This window comes from Peromyscus eremicus, chromosome 1 (assembly GCF_949786415.1).
Source record: "Peromyscus eremicus chromosome 1, PerEre_H2_v1, whole genome shotgun sequence".
In the NCBI taxonomy this organism is placed as follows: Eukaryota; Metazoa; Chordata; class Mammalia; order Rodentia; family Cricetidae; genus Peromyscus; species Peromyscus eremicus.
In genome coordinates this window covers 57,295,527-57,317,561 of record NC_081416.1, presented here as the reverse complement: position 1 = coordinate 57,317,561, position 22,035 = coordinate 57,295,527, and the positions used below count along the sequence as shown (strand labels likewise).

The 22,035-nt window shown below is 53.6% G+C and overlaps 1 protein-coding gene across 1 annotated transcript in view; it reads right to left on the bottom strand.

Moving 5' to 3' along the window:
- Window positions 1–10,634: 10,634 nt before the first annotated feature.
- Tpcn2 (two pore segment channel 2) overlaps window positions 10,635–22,035 on the bottom strand; it is a 31,310-nt gene continuing 19,909 nt past the window's right edge. The window contains exons 14-25 of the mRNA XM_059263912.1: window positions 20,810–20,929; window positions 20,613–20,672; window positions 17,781–17,909; window positions 16,997–17,046; window positions 15,492–15,591; window positions 14,828–14,899; window positions 14,197–14,270; window positions 13,754–13,835; window positions 13,531–13,613; window positions 12,876–12,957; window positions 12,055–12,149; window positions 10,635–11,285 (exon numbers count right to left, since the gene is read on the bottom strand). Of these exons, the coding sequence (XP_059119895.1) occupies window positions 11,207–11,285; window positions 12,055–12,149; window positions 12,876–12,957; window positions 13,531–13,613; window positions 13,754–13,835; window positions 14,197–14,270; window positions 14,828–14,899; window positions 15,492–15,591; window positions 16,997–17,046; window positions 17,781–17,909; window positions 20,613–20,672; window positions 20,810–20,929 (1,026 nt within the window). The 3' untranslated portion in view covers window positions 10,635–11,206. The remainder of the gene's footprint in view (window positions 11,286–12,054; window positions 12,150–12,875; window positions 12,958–13,530; window positions 13,614–13,753; window positions 13,836–14,196; window positions 14,271–14,827; window positions 14,900–15,491; window positions 15,592–16,996; window positions 17,047–17,780; window positions 17,910–20,612; window positions 20,673–20,809; window positions 20,930–22,035) is intronic.

The following is a 22,035-nucleotide window of genomic DNA, read 5'->3' as shown; positions in this document are numbered from 1 at the left end:
CCAGCCGGACCCTATGAAGGGCACATATCCCATTACCCAAGCCAATGCTGGACATCTTGTGTGTTTACAAGGTACTGGTGATGCCAGCCCACTCCAGGCCCCACTGGGATTAACTCAGGCACCAAGGGCCTCTAGGTCTGCACACAGGTGCCTGCTACCCCAGTGGACACTTCATCGGGGGGAGGGACATTGCTCAGAACACTCACGGGGACAGCTGAACACAAGACCAAGCACCGGCGTACAGACCCAGAGGGGAAGGAGGTGCTGCCAGAAGCCCCAAACTGCTGTGACAAGCAGAGAGCCAGGTCCCCACTGGCCCAGAGCCCACGAGAAATGAAGTCCCTTCCCTGTTCCACTGTCACACCAGACTTCTGACAGCCATTCCCCAGTGATGCTACACACCATACAAAAGCTTTCTTAAGAACTGTAGTCTCCAGAGTGCTTACAGCCCCAGAGACCATGCCCATCCTAACATGTACACTAGGAAACAGAGGCAGTAGGAGAAGGTCTCAGAACAGAGCCCTAGTCTGGAGAAACCCCCAGCTCTTCTCTCCCAAGAGCCACTGGTAAACAGACCTAGCTTCTGAGGTCCACAGATCCCTGAGGCTGACAGAGCCATGTCCGGAGGTGACTGACTGACCCACGGTGGCCAGAGCAATCCCCACCTGGGAAGGCGGTGGTGAGTACCAGCCAGCACATGCCTGCTTGGGGACCACTCCAGCTCAGGACAACATGCTCTCCCTATGACACAGCCTCATGACAAGTCACTGCAGAGCAGCCCTCTGTCCCACGGGTGGTCCTGGCCCCAGCTCAGACAGCTTCCAACGCTACCACCTCAGAACAAAGTGGCGAGCCAATTTGGACAGAACCTGCTTCCCTGGATCACTATGCAGAGACGCAGCCAGAAGACATTTAAGACACTCTGTCCCTGCCGGCTTCCAACTCTAGGAGTCTCGGTGGCCTGGGGTCCATCAGCAGCAGGAGATGCTGGTGAGGGGCACTCAAAGAGAGTTGTACTGCCTCAAGCCTCTGTGACAGGCCACCACAAACTGGGGACTCAGACCAGAGACTGTCCCTTCACAGCTCACAAGGCCAGGCATCCAAGCTTGCTAGCATCTGGGCCCTGTCCTTCCCAAGGGCCCGAGGGAGGAGCCTTCTCTGGCTCTGGCTTCTAGACTCCCAAACCTTCCTTGAGATAGTTACATCACTTGATGTCCACCTCCATCTCCACAGAACTCTTCTGTCTCCCTCACAAGGACAACAGTCGTCCTATGAGGCAGACCCTACACCCACTGTGACTCCATCTCAAGAGCTTTAATTACTTCTGCAGATTCTATCCCCAGGTAAGGTCACACAGTGCTTAGGGATTAGGACTTGGCCACTTTTGGAGGTCACTGGGGGTGGGGAGGAGAGACATGGCCATTCTCTGAGTACATCGGCCAGGCTTGTGCACCATGGGGAGCAGGTTAGCATGGGATTCCCTGCCCAGGCTTATGAGCCAGGTATTGGGGGTGGGGCCTAGCAAACTGTCCAGCAAGCTATCCAGGGGTTCTGATGGATACTAAAGCTTAGGGAACCAAGACAACTCCCATGTTCCCAGCTGCCACAGGGGGAGTGGCAGTGGGGTGAGTGCCTTAGACCATGGGTTTCTTTCCTGGGGCTGAAGCACCTGGGACAGGTGGCATACTTGACCATGCCTGCCACCCCCAGCTGCGCTAGAAGGAGAAAGCGGCTACCCAGGAGGCGTCTAAGTGTTACGAGTGTGGGGCTCCTGCAGTGGCCGGGTCACCTGTCACCTCCCCTCAAGTCCACTACTAAGCAAGGAGGCTAAGGCCTAGCTAAGAACTGGACAGGAGCTCATCCAACACCACAGTCCAGCAGACAGGCCAGAACCCTGCTGGCACATTCTTGTAGTCCCTGGAACCCCGGACAAAAAAAAATAAACCAATGGTATCACCAACACCCCTCAATCACACAGCAGCCCCAGCCCCAGCTGTGGCCTTGGGCCCACTGAGATACCATATAACCACCATTGCCCGCTCTTAAAACATTATCCTTACTTTTATTTAATGATAATGACAATTATTCATCATTATTATTATTGAGTCAGGGTCTCATGTTGCCCAGACTGGCTTGGAACTCACTCTTGAAATCCCCACCCTCATGTTTCCATCTCCCAAGTCTGGGGTGACAGATGTGACCACACCTGGCTAAGACTTGGAAATCACACATAAGCCAGTGTATCAGGCTGCCAGGTACTCCCATCATTCAGAACCCTCTCTAGTACACACACTCCTGTTGTGTCTCGGGCACGATCTAAAATCAGTCCCAAGACAAAACCTGGGATCCTGTAGATGTGCAAAGGTCCCAAGCACAGAAAAGTGCACAAGCCTAATCTTTACCCTCATCTCTACCCTATCCAGAATGTCCTATCTAAAGCAGCTCGTAAATAGTCACAGTTGGGATAGGATTTGGGGGAGGTGATTATTTCCTCAAACACCTTTGTTTTCCAGGTACTTGGAGTGTGCTGTGGAATGGATTAGAACACCGAGAAGCACAAGTCCAGGCCCAGGGGCCTGCAGATCCACCCTCAGGGGAAGCCTGGCAGGTTCACCTGAGCAGACGCCTCGGTGGGTAAAAGTACTTGCCACCCAACCTGATGATCAGAGTTCCATCCCGGAACCCACGCTAAAAACAATAAAAAAAAAAAAAAATTAAAAAAAGCAAGCCAGATGTGGCAGTGGGCATCTGTGATACCAGACTCCTACTGGGAGATGGGTGGCCAAGAGGAGAATCAGCAAGAAGTTGGTGAGCTGGCCAGCCTAGAGTGTGCTTCCAGATGCTCCAAACAAGAGACCTGGCCTCAATGAAGTGGAGGCTGAGAACTGACTCCCCAAAGTTGTCTCTGATCTCCACACACATGCTGTGGCAAGCACATGCTCCAACCTTACTCCACTACACACACACACACACACACACACACACACACACACGCACACGCACACGCACACGCACACGCACACGCACACACACCTCTCAATAAAACACATTTAAAATAGGGCATTTCCATCAGAACATGAGATGTGGCTCTTCCAGGCAGGGGCCTTCTGACATCTAAAGATCTGGGGCTGGAGAGACGGCTCAGCAGTTAAGAGCACTGGTTTAAATCCAGTGAGCCTAGGTTAGATCCTCCGCACCAAATGGTGGCTAACAACTGTCTGTAACTCCAGTTCCAGGGAATCCAATGTCCTCTTCTGGTCTCCAAGGACACTGTATGCAAATTGTATAGATATATTCAGGCAAAACACCTATACACACAAAATAATACAATTTTTTTTTTTTTGGTTTTTCGAGACAGGGTTTCTCTGTGTAGCTTTGCGCCTTTCCTGGAACTCACTTGGTAGCCCAGGCTGGCCTTGAACTCACAGAGATCCGCCTGGCTCTGCCTCCCAAGTGCTGGGATTAAAGGCGTGCGCCACCACCGCCCGGCAAATAATACAAATTTAAAGAGAGAGAGAGAGAGAGAGAGAGAGAGAGAGAGAGAGAGAGAGAGAGAGAGAGAGAAGAAACTGAACAGGATAAATGGACCAGCACCAGATCCCTGGTTCTCATGTCCCTTGTCACCAGAGAATGCTAAGGGAGGGAGAGGTGTGTCCTCCAGCACTAAGCCCAAGGACAACAGGGATGCCACAGCGGCAGCAGAGTGGGGTGTGGGCTAGGCTAGGGGAGGGGGTGCTGCCAGCCAGTGTGGCGAGGGCAGATTTGGGGAGGCGAGAGCAAGGATGCAGAGGTGAATTATCCTAAGACCTGACAAAGGTACCAGGAGAGAACACGGGTGTCCAGTAGGTCTGGAGACAGACAGGTTCTATGTCAGTGTCCAGTCAGGCACAGGGAGACGCCCAAGGTCCCAAAGGCAGCTGTCAACACCTGCCATCTTCTTCCCCAGGGAAGCAAAGCCTCTGACCCAGACCACCTTCCACCAGTTCCACTGCCGCTGCCCTGGGGGATGTCCTGGGGGGTTCCAGGAGGTTCAAGGGAAAAGGCAAAGGCCTCAGGTCCTGCTAAGAGCCTTGCAGGGCTGAGAAGACAGCTTAGGCAGCACAGTGCTCACCCACGATAAAATAAGTAAATAATAAGGCATGGTAGCATGCACTTGTAATCCCAGTGCCAGTCTGTGTGTGTGTGTGTGTGTGTGTGTGTGTGTGTGTGTGTGTGTGTGTGTGTGTGGGTGGGTGGTGGCGGGGAGCCACTTGTTGAGTTCCAGGCTAGTGAGAGATTCTGTCTTAAAAACAAGGGGGAGGGGCTGGAGAGATGGCTCAGCGGTTAAGAGCACTGACTGCTCTTCCAAAGGTCCTGAGTTCAATTCCCAGCAACCACATGGTGGCTCACAACCATCTATAATGAGATCTGGTGCTCTCTTCTGGCCTGCAGGCAGAACACTGTATACATAATAGATAAATAAATCTTTAAAACAACAACAACAACAAAAAAAACAAAACAAGGTGGATAAGTCCTGAGGAATGGACATCTGAAGTCATCCTCTGGCCCCCACATGCATGTACACACACATACATGTACACACATGCACCCGCACACACGAGCCACACAAATCCTTTCCAGGACTCAGATATCAAGACATTGGAGTCTCATTCTTTTAGTAACCACAATGGCTAGAGTCCACACTGACCATGTCCTTGGGCGTGTATGAAGCCCTGTGTTTAATCCCAAGCATTGAAGAATATGATAAAAATAATGTGATGGGATTAAAAACTGGTACTTCACACCGAGCTGAGGCCCTCAGAGGCAGGTGGACCACCATTATGAGCCATTATGCTTGTCTCCAGGGGAGGAGGGAAGGGAAGGGGAGCTTCTCCCATTCTGCATCCAGCATGAGTCTAGTGAGGCCATCATGAACCAGCCCCTACAAGAGCAAAGGCCCACCTGCTCTGGGCCACATAGCATCAGCAGCCCCTCTTCTCTCTGGCCTCAGTTTCCCTATCTGGAAAACAAGGGTCCTGACCTTGGTTTCCCAGGTGCCTCCATACAAAAGGATGCTCTAGGTCTGAGGAAGCTGTTGGTCCAGATTACCATCCCTAAGTACACCAGGCCCCTTCCCCAGCCCTGTCCAGGATTGGCCCTTGGTCTCTTCAATGGCAAGCAGAGCTCATACAAGACCACCAGGTGGAGTGGGGTAACCCCTGCTGCAGAGCCCATGAGTCTGGCTGGTCCTGGGCTCTAAGAAGACGTGAACAGTTGGACACTGATGGCGCCCAGCCCAGGGTAGGAGGTGGGGAGACAGTGGACCCCAGAAGAGCGCTCCAGAGCCTTCTCACCCATCCCCTACCAACATCAGGAAAGGTGAAAGTCTACTCATCCATTACCAAGGCCTGGAAACCCAGTGTGCCCTGCAGGAAGTCCCTGGTTAAGGTTGGGCTTCCTCACCACCTCATCCAGAAGAGGGACAGATGGAAGACATGCTTCGCATATCTAGGACCAAGGCGAAGCAAGTGGGCCCAGACCTTGACCACCTCATGCACACAGCTTCAGGTAGCGGCTAAGCTGTGGGATTCAATCTCTGCCCAGAAACTCTAAGTCCCTCTCTGCCCCTGCACAGGACATGCTCCAACCAGGTTCTCCATGACCAACCAAGAGGCTTGAACACAGATCCTCAGGCAAAGTGATGGAGAGGAGGGTTTCCTGCTGGGACCCCACTGGCCAAGGCACACATCCCAACCTCAGTGAGGAGGGGACCACGGCAGCACCAAGCCAGAACTCTTCCCTGAATCTACTGCCCACGGGGACCATTTGTATCATCTGACCTCTGGAGAAGGGCCTGGGTTAACTGTGCCTCTCCAAGGCTGCTTGGAGAATAAAATCAACAGCAACTGTGGATGTTCCTCCTGTTTGCTGGAAATAGGAGGAGAAGGAGGAGGAGGAGGAGGAGGAGGAGGAGGAGGAGGAGGAGGAGGAGGAGGAGGGAGGCCAGCCACGCTCCAGGAATGGTCCCTTGGCCACCACCTCAGTCAGAAGTTCTGTGGCAGGGCCCTAAACTGTGCCCACACAGTCCTCCTCTTGGTGAGTGCCAGGGCTTGGACCTGGGTTCAGCTAGATAGTGTCCTGCGCCTATCCGCTGTGGAAGGCAATGCATCTGTCAGCTGTGCTCCAACATCACAGGCCACAGCTGGGGCTGGGGCTCAACTGGTAGACTGCTTGTCTAGCGCGCATGAAGCTCTGGATTTGATCCCGGCACTACATAAGCTGGGCTTGGTGGTGCAGGACTGTAATACCCACATTAGGGAGGCAAAGAAAGGAGGGCCAGAAGTTCAAGCCCAGCCCAGGCTATATGAGAACCCCACTTCCCATTACAGGCAAAAGGCTCAGGGCCAAGGAGGGAAGGAGGAAGGCCCGGATCACTCAGAGACAGGTGCTGCTGGGGCCCTAGTCCCTGCATGGATTAGCCAACTGCTGTAGGGCAGGTGCCCCACAGGTGTGTGCCCCTCTCCTGCCTGGTGAGGCTTTGACTGAATGACCCAGAAGAAAAGCTCAGGCCCCAAAGTGTGATTAGAGGGCAGGGTGATGCCCGCCTGCTGCCCCCGGCGTCTGCTGGCCACTTTGATGTGAGGCGCGTCACCCGAGCCCCACGCCTCCTCTAACTTTTAAGAGCAGTGGTGTGCCCAAGACCCACAGGCTTTCTTTCTGAAGCAAGGTGCTGTTCTAACCTGTGAATAAAAACCACCAATTATCTCCAAGGCTGGAAACTCAATCTGGGCTGTTCTAGGGAGAAGAGACTGCGTCTAGGAGGAGCGGACCAAGACCACATCAAACGCCCTGCTCCTGGGGCCCAGCAACAGATCAGGCGTCAGTCCTGGATCCCAGCCAGCCACCGAGAGGAGGCTATCAGGAGGCAACGGGAAGATGCCCGATGGCCACCATCTGCTCCCACAGGTGATACTGATGGAGAGGACGGCAGGATTCCTGCTCCAACTAACACCGCTCTGACCCCCAGGTGCAGTGGATTACAAACCTACCCCACCCCCACCAGGCCACCCTGACCCCATCCAGCTGCTGCCCCAACACTTTGTCCTGCTATCACCTCCGTTCCACAGCCCTGTTCAACCACACACCACCACCCCTCCCCAGGGTGACCAGGTCACCCCCTCTGCCTCAGCAGTGAGCTCAGTAGCATGCACATGGTCTGTCCACACAGCAATCCCATGTGGAAAACAGAGAACTTCCTCCCACCTCTGAAGCAAAAACTGCCTGAGGACCCAACCTCGACCCCTGCCCAGCACCTCTCTTGTTCCCCTTCCTTCACATGTTAATGTTCAGCACGGCACAACACGTGTAAGAAAGCCAAACACATGACTGCGCACCAGGCCCCGAACCCGAGGCCCCCACACCCCTTCTCTCCAGTCCTGTCTCCCCAAGAGATGAGTACATCCTTTGGTCACCTCCTATGGTACCTGGACCCAGAATTACTGGCATCTCAGTAGCCTCAGGGAATGGCTCCAGGTTGGCCCTGGCCCCACCCAAGGATATCAACATCCACGTGAAGTGATTCGGTGTTCTCATCCTGCACACTTTAAACCACACCTAGAAGACACTGCAGCTCACTATGGTGCTACTCAGTATCTACCATACATCACAGAGCAGCAGCAAGCCCCGGGCACATTCACAGTCTTCAAATACTTTTGACTGTGAGTCAACACCGTGGCCGAGCGCCCAGTCAGTCACAGAGGCCAACTGCACCGTTAACACAGTCAGGCTGAACTTCTACCAAGAGCTCTTTGAAAACTCAGACCAGGGCCGGTGGTTCATAGTATCTCAGCAAGTGGGGTGCTGAGGGAGGAGGACTGAGTTCTACAGAGACCCTGTGCCAAATAACAGTAGTAATGATAATGAGGAAATGATAAAACATGTAAGTCTAGTCTTCTCCAAACGTGGAGTTGGCCTTGTTTTGTTTCACACAGAGTTGCAATATGCAGCCCTGGCTGTCCTACAACTTACTATGTAGACCAAGATGGCAACTCACAGGGATCCACCTGCCTCTGCCTCCTGGATGTTGGGATTAAAGGTGTGAGCCACCACACCCATCTGGCCAGAGTTTAGAAAAGCAAGTGATTTGCATATAATCTCACAGCAACAAAGCAGCTGAAACCTCACTGCAGTAAGTAGTGGTGGTGTTTCTAGCCAGACAATAAAGACCTGGAGCAGCGGTTCCCAACCTTCCGAACGCGGCCACCCTTTAACGCAGTTCCTCATGCTGTGCTGACCCCAACCATAACATTACTTCGTTGTTACTTCATGACTGTAATTCTGCTGCTGTTAAGAATCATATGGGCTGGAGGGATAGCTCAGCCGTTAAAGGCTAGGCTCACAACCAAAAATATAAGAATCATAACGTAAATATCTGATGCGCAGGATATCTGACACTCGACCCGCAAAGGGGTCACGAACCACACATTGAGAACTATTTATCTAGACAAATAAAGGTTCCCAAGGCCACTTTTAGAGACTAATAGAGCCCTGGGGATGAGACTTGAGCTCTACAAGTGGGGTGGTAACTGTCCTGGAAATGGTTCAAAGGCACCCATTAAGGAGACTGGCAATCAGGGAGAAAAAAGACACCAGAAGGTTCCCTGTGTAGGCTTGAACCCGGAAGTGCTAGGCTGGAGAGATGGCTCAGCAGTAAAGAGCACTGACTGCTCTTCCAAGGACCTAGGCAGGTCCCAGGTCTGGCCGGGAGGGCTCACAAAAACCAGGGAGGCAGAGGCACATAGCCACTCAAGTCCGGGCAATGCTCACAATATGACCCGGGATTGGGTGTCCGGGACTTACAGGAGCCCCTGGTGACAGCTGCTGCCCAAGGCGTCCACTGTAGAAAGTGAAAATGTCTCAGTGTTCAGGGCAGGCTAAGACCTCCAGGTGGATGTGGTTGGTCTCCATGCATCCTCAGGTCCCTCATCGACTCCCAGTGTGCACTGGACGTGTCTAAAATCTCAAACACAGTGCTCTGCTGAAGTGTGGGCAGCCCAAGCTCAGGGTTGAGGCCAAGGGTGCCCACCCCACCCCACCATGAGCTCACTGTTGCTCTGACAGGCTCAGCCTCCCATGCCACCACAGCCAGTTGCCTCCTGCTGACCCCAGAACTCCCCGGGCCATAGGGACCAAAGGCCACTCATGGGACCCAGACCCTGGCGCCAGGATCCTCAGCCTCGGCCACCTCTCACCCCACCTTCTCTTCAGACAGCCATTGGGGCTGTGTGACACCAGCTTTGTCCCACGCTGCGTGTTTCAGGCTCCAGCCTTTGTACCCAGTACCAAGAGGTGACAGCAGGAAACGGGGAGGCCCGCAGAGCAACCATGAAGGCCCCCTGAGAAGCGCAAGCCCACACTCCTCCAAGAGGTTGTCCCCACGGCAGTCCCACGGCCACCTGTGCCGCACAAAGCCCCCACCAGGGCCACTAGGGACTCACAGCATTTGAAATGGACAGGACAGTGAGCTGAGGAAGGCCCCAGAATACCGCTGTGTTGCCTCTGGTCCCTCCACACACACTCCAGTGGTTATCATCTCAGGTACCCTCGCTGAAGGCAGCACAAACTGAGTGGAAATCATCTCCCCGCACCCAGCGCTGCCTGATTAAAATGCCCTGCAGGGTGGATTTCTGCACAAAAGCTAGGGTGGGTGATACTGGGAGGGCTGGGCAACACTGCTTCGGCAGAGGCAGAACCAGGGCTGACATCCACCCAACAGGCACCGGATCAGGCTCCCTATGAGGGGAGAACAGGGGACCTGAGATTTGTGAACTGGCCTGGAAAACCAAGGAGCAGCTTCTGGGGAGTCCCAGAGGCCACCAGGCCTCGGTAGTATCCGCAGAGCCCATCCTACCAGTAGGTGGCAGTCAAGGCTTAGCATCGGGATCGGGGAACAGAGACAATAATGCTACTGCAGCCAGTCTGGTCCAGCCACAGAGACAATAATGCTACTGCAGCCAGTCTGGTCCAGCCAGGGGGCCAGAGACCAGCCCAGCTCCGGACAACTGGGTGTGTCCTCCAGTCCAGCCTCCATGGAGGCAGCTTGCTGAAGGGCAGGCCTCAGACTGTCTTCAGGAGTCTCAAAGGCCCCACAATGAGGATGTCAGGGAAATGACCGGGATTCCCAGGCCGCTCCTGAGCTTGGGTGTCCTGTGCCTCCTGTGGGGAGTCGGTACCTCCCCAGCACCCGCAGCCTGAGCACTGTGCTTTCCTGGCTTTCTTGAAGATTCCTCGATGACACTTCCCTCAGATTCCTCTCCCAAACCGTGGGGAAGTCCAAGAGCTTGCAGCCCCAAGACAGCGTTACCCAAGCCCCCATTGCTTGTCAATGCCCACGGCAAACATCACTTGGAACCAGCCCACAGCCTGGAAGTCCCCAAGAAACTCTAGCACCAACCCCCAGAGTTGGCATCTGAAACGAGAAAAGCAAAGGCCAGTCTAGTGCCCGGAGTTAATGGATTCTCCTACTTTCCTGCCCTAGCTCCCTCTGCCACAAACCTTGAGGACACACAAAACAGCCACCTTTGGCTTAGCCTTTGTGGTCCACAACCGACACGACCCTACCCAACAGCCCTGGGGCAGAGAGAGAGAGAAGCAAGGGCAGGGTAAGAACAAGCTCATTCTTTATAAAACAGAAAAATGACTGGCACTGTGACCCCCAGGCACACCTGATCACATTCACCGACACTGTGAAACAAAAAGGTGACATTCTCGACACGTGAAACCAACCCCGATGCCCCAGAAACCTGCCGGCTACCCTCCACAGACCCTGTGCAGGCTCTGGTTCCCAAAGGCCACCAACGCTGAAGGTACAAATAAGCTGTGGGTCACCAGGGAAGCTGGAGCTGAGGCCTTCTCACTTCCTGGGCTCTGAGGGCCCTGCAAAAATCACTCTTTCTCCTTAGCAAGTCTCACGCAAGCAGCTTGGAAGAGCAGCAAATGGAGGGATGCAGCCCTGCAGTGTCAACCACCGGTCTGCCAAGGCCACAGAGACTGCACGGTGGCCACTGCTGAGCAGCCACGGTCCTTGTCCCAGCCTCTGTCTGTCCCTGAGTGGTCTGTCCCGGGCACTGTCTCTTCTTGCTTGGTCTCTACCAGCTGCTGCCTCCACAGCATGGGCCCCAGGTCAGCATCTCTGTCCTGCCAGCCCGGCTGGGAGGCCACTCTGACGTCACCTACACAGCTTCAAGTACGGGTGCTCATGCAGCTTCTCCATCAGCTCCTCCTCCTTGGGCTCTTCTAGGATATCCCTGCAGGGTAGGGACAGTCACACAAACGCTTCAGAGAGAGATAGGCCTGGGTCTCTCAGAGACAGCAGGCAAAGCCAGCAGGCAAGGCCTGCAAGTGCCCAGACTCAGTGCCCAACCAGGAGGGTGCTTTCAAAACAGGCTGTGACAGGGCATGGGGACATAGGCATGGAGGTCCTGCCTCAGGAAGATACAGAGGCGGGTGTGGGCAGTGGTGAGCACACTACAGGGGGCTAAGGAGGGGGTCCACGTGGAGCGTAGCACGCACACAGCCTGGGCTCCACCCCCGCACCGAAAGGAATTAAGTGAAAAGCCTGGAAGCCTAGAGAGCCTTCTCACACCAGCTGGCATGACTGTAGCTGGCTGGTCACAGCACACAGCCAACACTGGTGAAAGGAAATGGGGCCCATGACAGATGGCCCTGGGAGGACAACCACTCTTCTATACAAGCGGGGGACAACCTCCATGATGCCACAAGAGGAGAAGGTGTGGCTCCTTCAGGCCACCTGGCTGTGTCCCATGGCATCAACCAGATGCTACAAGACACTGGAGGGTAGATGGTCCCTTCCATATGCTGGACCACAAGTGGAGAAGAGTCTCTGTCCCTGGTGGAAGCAGAAGTGTCCACTGTTGTGCGGTGAGCATCTCTGGCCAGCTCAGTGGCAGCACAGATGACTGGGTGGAGGAGGAACCCTGCCAGAAGGCCTTCCTCACTCTCCCTCCCCTCGGCTCTCAGCTCCAGGCCCCAGAGACACACTCTCAAGGCCCACACCTGAACATGAGCTCCACAGACATCTGATAGGTGATCTGGCGGGTACCAACAAGGAGCTGCTTATGATTTTGGGGGTCCCATCTGTGGAGAAAGTTCTGGAACAAGAGGAAGGGTGTAAGTACCCATGTGGCACCAGCTTCAGAGCTCACCCCCATCACCCAGTCTGCAGTCACAGTCGTCACTGCGGAGAGCAGCTCACCCTGGACTATTGGATGCAGAGCCTGTGAGATGCACACCCATGGAATAGCAAGATGCCCGACTCCAACCTCAAGCCAGCTTGGGGTCCTAAGAACCCTAAGACCCTGTACTGGCTGGTTTTGTGTGTCAACTTGACAGAAGCTAGAGTCATCAGAGAGGAAGGAGCCTCAGTTGAGGAAATGCCTCCGTGAGATCCAGCTGTAAGGCATTTTCTCAATTAGTAATCAATGGGGGAGGGCCCAGCCCATGGTGGGTAGTACCGTCCCTAGGCTGGCAGTCCTGGGTTCTATAAGAAAGCAGGCTGAGCAAGCCAGTCTGCAGCACCCCTCCATGGCCTCTACATCAGCTCCTGCCTCCAGGGTCCTTACCCTGTTTGAGTTCCTGTCCTGATGTGATGAACAATGATTTGGAAGCATAAACCAAATAAACCCTTTCCTCCCCAACTTGCTTTTTGGTGTTTCATTGCAACAATAAAAACCCTAACTAAGACAGACTAGCCAGGGCAAGCATCTCAGGGGTCCCCAGCCAGGCTCCCTTCAGCCTTGGTGTTTAGCAGGGATCACCCACCAAAACTCTAGACAGCTCAGGAGGCAATCTCAGGCCCAGACAGGGATATCTGATACCTCCAGAAGCACAGCCAGAGACAAGTTGATCCAGATGACAGAGGACACCAACCACCATAGCACAAAATACACCACTGACCACCTGTGAAGGACAAGGAGGCCAGGACCCATTGTGAGTGGGATGAGATCATTCCAGAAAGTCAAAACAGCTCCCAAAGCACATCTGTGAGGGCCTCAGCAGACCCTGCTGCTAACTCCACAGTGTATACTATAGTAATGTCCCCATAATACCAGGACTTGGAGGTGCCAGAGACACCAGAGGAAGCCTAGCATGAGGTGCAAGCTGGATTTGAACCCAGGCCCCTCTGCTGAGCTGGTCAAAGCTCTCCAAGCTTTGGGCTAACTAAATGAGCCACCTGACTGTTCCCCTAGGACTCCACGCCATGGAAACCCCCAGAAGCCCCAGGCAATCAGATACACCATTTATTTTCCCCACACTGGTACCCCCAGAGTGCATAAGCCCAGGGCCCTGGCTATCTCCCAGTGTAGTGTGGATGAAGGTTGAAGCCTGCCAGGACACAGCTTGGTCAGTATTCCAAGGTCAGGGACTAATTCCCTTCTCAGTCCAGGCCCTGCTTCTCTGATGTCCAACTGAGAGCCAGCGGAAGGGAAGGATGGCTGGGGGGGTGGGGGTGGGGGAGACAAACAGACTTACGGGCCTGAGTAGCGCTGATAGGCATCCAGGATCACCTGCCAATTGTTCACCACCATCACGTTCCACAGCGTGATCAGAGCAGCCTGTGGGGCAGCAGAGGTAGAGTCCTGGAGGGCCCAGGACAAGGCAGAGGAGGAACCCAGGGAACAGGGAACAGGGGCAAGGCAGAGGTGGGGTGGGGGTCTCAGGTGAGCTGGACCTGAGGACAAGGCAGAGGACTCACAGCAAAGTCATCAAAGTTGTTGGACCAGTAATCTAGCTGCTCGAAGCTTCCACACGGTGCTGAGCTGTTATTGGGCACCAGGCTGGAGACACAATGTCCCTTGGTTAGTAGCTGTAGCCAGGGGCCTGAGCAGTTGAACACTGCCCAACTCCTCAGCCCAGCATGGACTCTTAGGCCCCAGGAGAAAGGGCAAAGGAAGATGCCACTTCCCGGCCACACAGGGAGAGTATATGACATGACCCAAGAGGCCGCCCCCCATCCCCAGAATCCTCCAGGTTCTGAGGATAGCACTCTACCCCCAATCCCACCCCAGCACTGCCATAGCCTAGACCCCGCGGGGGTGGGGGTGTTGTGCTCAGGAGCCCCAAGTCAGGACACCTACAAGAGACGTTTAGGGGAAGGGCCCACTGAGGTTTCGCCCCCGGGCATGGACAGCTCCTCACCTGCTGTTTCCAGGAGGTACAATGATGCCTCTGAATAGGTTGATCCCGACGATGGCGAACACGTAGTACACCACCTGGAGGAGAAGCCGCAGTCAGTGCAGCCACAGGGCCAGGCTGAGGCCAAAGGAGGGGAGTCGGGGGGGCACAGAGACGACCCCGCCCTAAAGATGGCAGCTGGAGAGATCAGAAGCACCAGGCTAGCTCTCCAGGAGGTCTGTGTGCTTCTCAGGTTCCACAGAGGACGACCAGGCCATCTGGCCCCAGCGGAGGCCCAGGCACATCTCAGCTTCTGTCTAGCACACATGGCTACAAGAGCATCTTCCAGAATCTCAAGCTTGGGCCCATGGGGGCAGTGGGGACCCTGGAAAGGCCATCCGTGATTTCCTCACTATTTCTCACTGTGGTACATGACCCAGGGGTCATGAGGGACTGGACAGTTTACTACAAGGACCCTGGCATAGAGTGGGGATAGTAACCCGAGGTCCTCTCTGGAAGGAAGGGACCAACCAAGTCTAGCATCTGACACTGCTGTGGGCCTCCTCACCAAAGCAGAACCAGGCCAGCCACATGTGACTTGGACTCCACAGAGCCAGCCCACCCAGGCCACCACCAGAGGAGCCCCAAGACTTACCAGCAGGATCCCACCAAATGCCCTCAAGTTCTGGATCAGGCCCAGGATGGTGCTGGCTACCACAGCCATTGGCTGTGGGTAAGAAGAAGGTTTAGCCTGACTCTTCCTGCCCCAGGGACAACAGCGTACCCCTCAACACACACCCTTACCCTGACCAGGAGAACAGGATGGATCAGCAAGCCACTCCACAGCCATCCACACACATCTATACACATTTGGACACCCACCTCAAGGCCATCTACACACCTACATACATCACACTCCCACAGCCACCCATACACTACGTACATCCTGTACACATCCACCATATATAGAAACCCTACACACCCACACACACATTCACATACACTCACACCCACACACATGCTCACATACTCCCCAAATAGCCCGGCCTCCTGTGGGTGCTGAGTCACAGGTCCCTTTGAGATCCTGGCATCCAGACCCTGTGGCCACCCTCTACCTGCCAGCCCACTGAGACCTGATTTGCATCTCTGTGACCCAGAAGCTAAAAGAAATGGAAGCATGGGCTCTTGATCCAGTGACCCCACCCTAGCAGCTCAAGAACGCTAAGGGGGCTGGAAGGTGTGCTCCTAAGGGGCTCTGGTGATGAGCGTCCCTACCCTAACCATGGCGTGGGGGGGGGGCGGGGGAGATAAGACAATACCTTCACGTTGGGGATGATGCGCAAGAAGCGAAACACAATCAGTGTGTTCACCAGCCGCGTCATGTCCCAAAGCGACAGTGGGCCATACTGCTTGGGCTTCCTAGGAAGACACAGGAGCCATGTTAGGAGCTCCAGGGGAGCAGAGGGGCTAGGCAGCAGGGATGAACAGACAGCAAGAGTTAACATAGGGACACCAGGCAGGAAAAGCTCCCAGGAGGTGGGAGACTGAGTTTAGCCGTATCCTACTCATACCCAGGTATCCATAACCACAGCCACAGCCACACCTCCCAAAGCAGCCCCATAGCATGAAGGCAGAGATAGTTTTCAACGCCCAGGTCCCAGATCTGCTGTGCTCAGTTCCTGAAGAACTGACAGGAAGCTTGTCTCAACCTCAACCTATTACCTGACCTTTGGCCCTGTCCCATCACCGACCCTGTCCCATCTGGGTCTATGACTTCTGACCCTCTCCTGACCCAACTCCCTCTCCTATGATCCAGTCCTGAACCCCAACCCTGCGGCTACCGCTCCACTCCAGTATCCCCAGGGCTTCTCTGTACTCAGATTCCTATCTGAACACAAGCCATTCTCACCCCAAATGTCACTCTCACAGTTCTCAAGGTGATGGGACAGAGCTTGAGAAGGGCTTGGCTCACACCAGAAACAGATCACTGCTCTCATATGGCTCCTGCCTGGCATGTGGGCAGACTGTCCCTGCCCATCTCCAAGCTATCCCAGCCGACACCCCAGAGGCAACTCTGCAGGTCCATGCTGGACCCCCAGCCCTCAGAAGTCTCTCCCAACTGTGTCACTGTCTAAGACAAGGTGGCCCCAGGCCTGTGTTAGCCAAGTCTTGGCTCACAGGAGCCTCTCTCATAGCAACCTAATGTGTCATTCTGGCACAGGGCGGCCTCACCAACAAAGGTGCTGGTACAAGCCTAGCACCCACTAGCTAAGCCAAAAGTCCTGGGACCCTACTCACAAGTCTCTCAGTACAGTAAGAATAGGGGTCAGTGGGCCCAAGCAGTGCCCTAACACCTCAGGAAAGCCAGGGACACCATTTACAAAAAGCAAACAGACACCAAGCACAGGGATAAGCCAAGGCCACATGCTGGGCAGGCACTAGCAAGGGGATCTTCCCGCACTCCAGCGGAGGGACCCAGCCCAATCAGTCTGGGACTCCAGATCCCCTAGACCTGAACTGGGCCTCATTTCCCACACTGGAGACAGTGGGAGAGAAGAGATACGGCCACTTGGTAGAATACCTTACAGGGCACACCTCTGTCCACCAGGCCACTGCAAAGGGGACTGCCTGAACAAGGAGTGGTGTCCATTTCTGCATGTCCCCCATGCAGGGCAGACTCAGGTCACAGTCCAACAGCCCTACTGGTAGAACAGTGCATGCCAGTGGCCAGGGCCCCCGTGTGGTACCGGAATCTGTCGCCTGGGTGCAGTGAGACAGGTCACACTGCTCAGGTGGTGTCCCCAGGTTCTCTGCAATCACATACCATCCTGAGTGCGGCAATCGGTATACAGCCAAAGTAGAAATCTCCAAAACCTGAACCACAGAGAGAAGGGGGCATCGTCCAGCAGTGCCAACCCAGGCAGCTTGCAACAGAATCCCAAAACTTAAGTCCATCACTTGGGCATGCAGTGGGACTCAGAGCTCAGGCCTAGCGCCATACATCCAGATGTTTGACTTCCGTCAGCAAGAATACTCTGGCTTCCGGAATCAGGACTTCGGAAGCCATTTAATCATGGATGGACCAAAAGTCCTGGTTCAAGTAACTCTTTCTATACATGTCCCCAGGGGCCCACTGGCTCTCAAAATGTCACCTGAGGTCACTGCTGTGACACCCACACCAAGTGTGAGCTCCTCACTCCCAGCAAGTGGGAAGAAGAAAGTTCATGGATTCCCAAGGGTACCCTGGGTAGCTGAGACCCCTGACACTCACTTGCCCACACCAAGGCTGCACTGTGAACCAGAGGCACTGAAGGGCTTTGCCAGGGGCGGCATTATGCTGATAGCTCTGGGTCCTGCTGGACCTCCCTCAGGATGAGAAGTGGTAGCCCAGCCCCTGCAGCACTCCTATACAATGGAGACCAAGTTCCTGCATCCCATCATGCACTTCACCCCAGGTCCCTCGAGCCAGGAGCCCTACCTCCTCCCGGGCAGTCCATTATACTGCCTGAAAGATCTATACTATACTGTAACCCAAAGGGCCTGGGCAAAGCTGCCAGCCAGGTTCATACAGCCGCCAGGAGAGGTACCCCAGCTTTCGTGGACTTTACCAGGAGGATAATGGTGAGGACGCCATCGAACACGTTGCTAGGGTAGGACAGGTAGCCCCGCAGGCCCAGCGCAAACACCTTGAGCAGCAGCTCCAGCAGGTAGTACAAGATGAAGACGGAGTTAAGAATCTGAAGAGGCAGAAGAGGCCAGCCTTAGCCTCGCCCACTGTATCCCCAGAGCTGGTCCTAGGCCTGTGGCCATGGCGTTCCCCCCACCTCCTCTGCTGCCCTTCTGGGACCCCATCCCCCATCCCTGGTATTTCTACTTCTTGCTCCGTCCTATCTCTGAGGTCCACAGAGACCCCAAGTGCTGTGGGATGTATGGCAAATGTGTTGCTAATTAATCAATAAAACACTGATTGGCCGTTGGCTAGGCAGGAAGTATAGGCGGGGCAAGGAGGAGAATAAAGCTGGGAAGTGGAAGGCTGAGTGGGAGAGACACTGCCAGCCGCCACGATGAGAAACAGCTTGTGAAGATGCCGGTAAGCCACGAGCCATGTGGCAAGGTATAGATTAATAGAAATGGATTAATTTAAGCTGTAAGAACAGTTAGCAAGAAGCCTGCCACAGCCATACAGTTTGTAACCAATTTAAGTCTCTGTGTTTACTTGGTCGGGTTTGAGCGGCTGTGGGACTGGCAGGTGATAGAGATTTGTCCTGACTGTGGGCCAGGCAGGAAATCTCTAGCTACAAATGGCGTCCAACGTGGTGGCAAGAGTTTCCACCTAAAAACTGAGAAAAAAGATTCTAAAACGGAGCTAAAAACAGTTCCTAATTGTCTCTCTCAAATGAGCGGCAGCTGCCGGTTTGAGCTACTGGCGGGTTCCTGGCGTGCATGCTCGACCTGCAGTATGGCGGGAATAAGGCCTCTGCAAGTGGCACATTAAGCTGCGTGGTAGATTTAGCCTTTGCAGGTACAAAACAAAAAAAGAGGTTTTTGGGCTACACGCTGCTTGGATAAAAGCATAGACCCACGATAGCTCCCAGAGCTGGCGGTAAACGTAGCCATGTTGGGAAGCTGAGGTGGGCGGAGCCAGCAGCCACAGCTGCTGCAGTTTAAGGCAAGAGATTCACAATAAGACAGATTCAGATGTAATAGTTTACAATGTGTGTAAAAGATACGTAGGCTTGAAAGAGACAAAAAAAAGGTGATATATAGAGTTATAGAAACAAATACATAGTTTTAAAAAATAAAGTCTTTAAAGAGACAGTAAAGGTAGTATAAAAATAAGCCACGTAAAGATGAATATTACACAGAGAATCTGGATTGTGTTGTCTTTGGGATTCTTAACTGCAGAGAGATATTTGATTGTAAAGGAAGCTGAGTTAAACCAATATGCATATTTTAAAGATATCTTGACTTCAAAATTTGGATGTAAGGATATGTTACTTTGGAAAGGAGACTCTGCTTTTGTTCCCACAGAAAGCCAGAGGCTATGGATTTGTTCCAGATTAAGATACATCAGGTTTGACCAGCCAAGACCCCCTGAAGGTCTCCAATGACACCATGGCCCAGATGATCCAACATCCAGAATGGTTTGAAGGCATCTGGCTCAGACGATACAGCCTCATGGACTATTCCATAATTCTAAAATTTTCTTTGTTTCCCCATAAGATACAGCGCCCCCCTCCAGCAGGAAGTAGTAAGAGAAGCTACGCCCAAATTCCCAAATTATATGTAATTTTACTTTGTTAAGGTTAAAACCTTCCTTTTTGAAAAAAAAAAAAAAGGGGGGGGAAGTGCTGTGGGATGTATGGCAAATGTGTTGCTAATTAATCAATAAAACACTGATTGGCCGTTGGCTAGGCAGGAAGTATAGGCGGGGCAAGGAGGAGAATAAAGCTGGGAAGTGGAAGGCTGAGTGGGAGAGACACTGCCAGCCGCCACGATGAGAAACAGCTTGTGAAGATGCCGGTAAGCCACGAGCCATGTGGCAAGGTATAGATTAATAGAAATGGATTAATTTAAGCTGTAAGAACAGTTAGCAAGAAGCCTGCCACAGCCATACAGTTTGTAACCAATTTAAGTCTCTGTGTTTACTTGGTCGGGTTTGAGCGGCTGTGGGACTGGCAGGTGATAGAGATTTGTCCTGACTGTGGGCCAGGCAGGAAATCTCTAGCTACACCCAAGGATGCACATCTTCCTCTGACTCAGGCCTCCCCAGCCAAGGGGCAATGAAAGGGAACATTCTAGGCTAGCCCTTCCCAGGGGAACCTGAGCTTGCAGAAGCTTCTCCCCAACAGGACAGAGAGCTTGGGGTGTGAGCTCATCAAGAAGATGGCCTCTGAAGGAAGCACAGTAGCTCTTCCTCTATGGGGTCACGGAGACTCCCCCACCACAGGACACACCACAGGAGGTTCATGCCCCAGGTGTAAAGACAGTTCTTTTCATTGAGCTGTCAGCCTCTGAGAAGCCACTCACAGAATCTAACATGAGCTCAACAGGCTTCTGCTCAAAGTTCAAAGCGAAAAGCTTCAATTCCCAAGGAATTTGACAGATCCTTTTAACATCAGAAAGGATCCGTTTACTTCTCGGAGGTAAAGCTCAAAGCCTGAAGCCACACAGTCAGCCCACAGGACCCAGTCAACACTGCAGCCCAGCTGGTCTGTTCTCTCCACAGGACCCAGGACCCTCAGTCTCCCACTCCCCTAAGCAGGGGCCCATGGGAGTTACCACCCAGAAACTCTCTGCCCATGTAACCAGAGCCTCTAGCCCCGTGAGGGATCACTGCTCTGGGCTCAGCCATCCTGTCTGTCTCCACCCTGCTCCTCCTCACTGCTCAGTCCCTGGCAGAGCTGACCCCTTCACAGGCCAGCAGCCCCTGAACTCACTCCTAGGACAAAGTCATCACGTTGCCCGGGCATCAAGTCTGAGTCCAGCACCAGGAACACCTGCAAAACCACAGGGGTGGATGGCTTACCATTGTGGCCAGCCACAGTGTGCGTGTGTGTGCGTGTGTGTGGTGACAAGGGGAGGCTGGCTGCAGGAGGGGGCCTCCCACACCACCACAGGGTAAGCCCCCACTCACACAGATACACACGAGGTTTCCCAGAGCGACGAGGCTCCCCAGGTAGTCGAAGTAGCAGTGACTGAAGAGGAACTGGGCGCTCTGCAGAAACGGGGACTGGTACTGGGGCTTCGGCGGGCGCTACAAAGGGAACCCACACTCTCAGGGCTGTGGTGAGGCAGGTGACCTGCCTCTTGTTCTGGGATGACATCCTCCTGCCTTGCCCTGTCTAGCCTCAGAAGTAATCCCAGACACATGAGAGCCTAATCCCAGGGACCTTATATAGCTAGAATGATCTAAATGTCTAATGACTTGTATGTAAACCACGTCACATTAGTCATTTGACATTTGAAATGTATGCTGCCGGGGCAGGGAGCACTGGAAAGATGGCTTAGTGGTTAAGAGGACAGGCTGCTTCTCCAGAGGACCCAGGTTCAATTCCCAGTACACATATGGTGGCTCCCAACTATCTCTAACTCCAGTCCCAGGAGATAGAACACCCTCTTCTGCCCTCTGCGGGCGTCAGCACACATGTGGTGCACAGATATACACGCAGACAAAAACACCCATACATATAAATAAGTAAAATAGTTAAAAATATAAAATAAAATGCAGCTGGGCGGTGGTGGCTCATGCCTCTAATCCCAGCGCTCAGGAGGCAGAGGCAGATGGATCTCTGTGAGTTCGAGGCCAGCCTGGTCTACAGAGTGAGATCTAGGACAGGTACCAAAAACTACACAGAGAAACCCTGCCTCGAAAAACCAAATAAATAAACAAACAAACAAATAAAATGCATGGGAGCTAGAGAGATGGTTCAGCAGTTAAGAACACTTTCTGTTCTTAGAAAGGATCTGGGCTCAGTTCCCAGCACCCACATGGTATGTCACAGCCATCTATAACTCTAGTTCCAGGTGATCCAATGCCCTCTTCTGACCTCCACAGGGACCAGGCACGCATGTGGTATATACACATACATGTAGACAAGCCACTCATATACATATAATATGTGTGAGTAAAGGCCTTGTCACCAAGCCTGATGACCTGAGTTCTACCTCTGGGGCCCACGTAGACAAAGAGGCCATTGTCCTCTAACCTACACATGCACTGTGGCATGCATGCATGCACATACATACACACAAAAAGGTCATAAAATACAATAAAAATTAAAATTGCACTGGGCAGTGGTGATGCACACCTTTGATCCCAGCACTCGAGAGGCAAAGGCAAGTGGATCTCTGAGTTCTGAA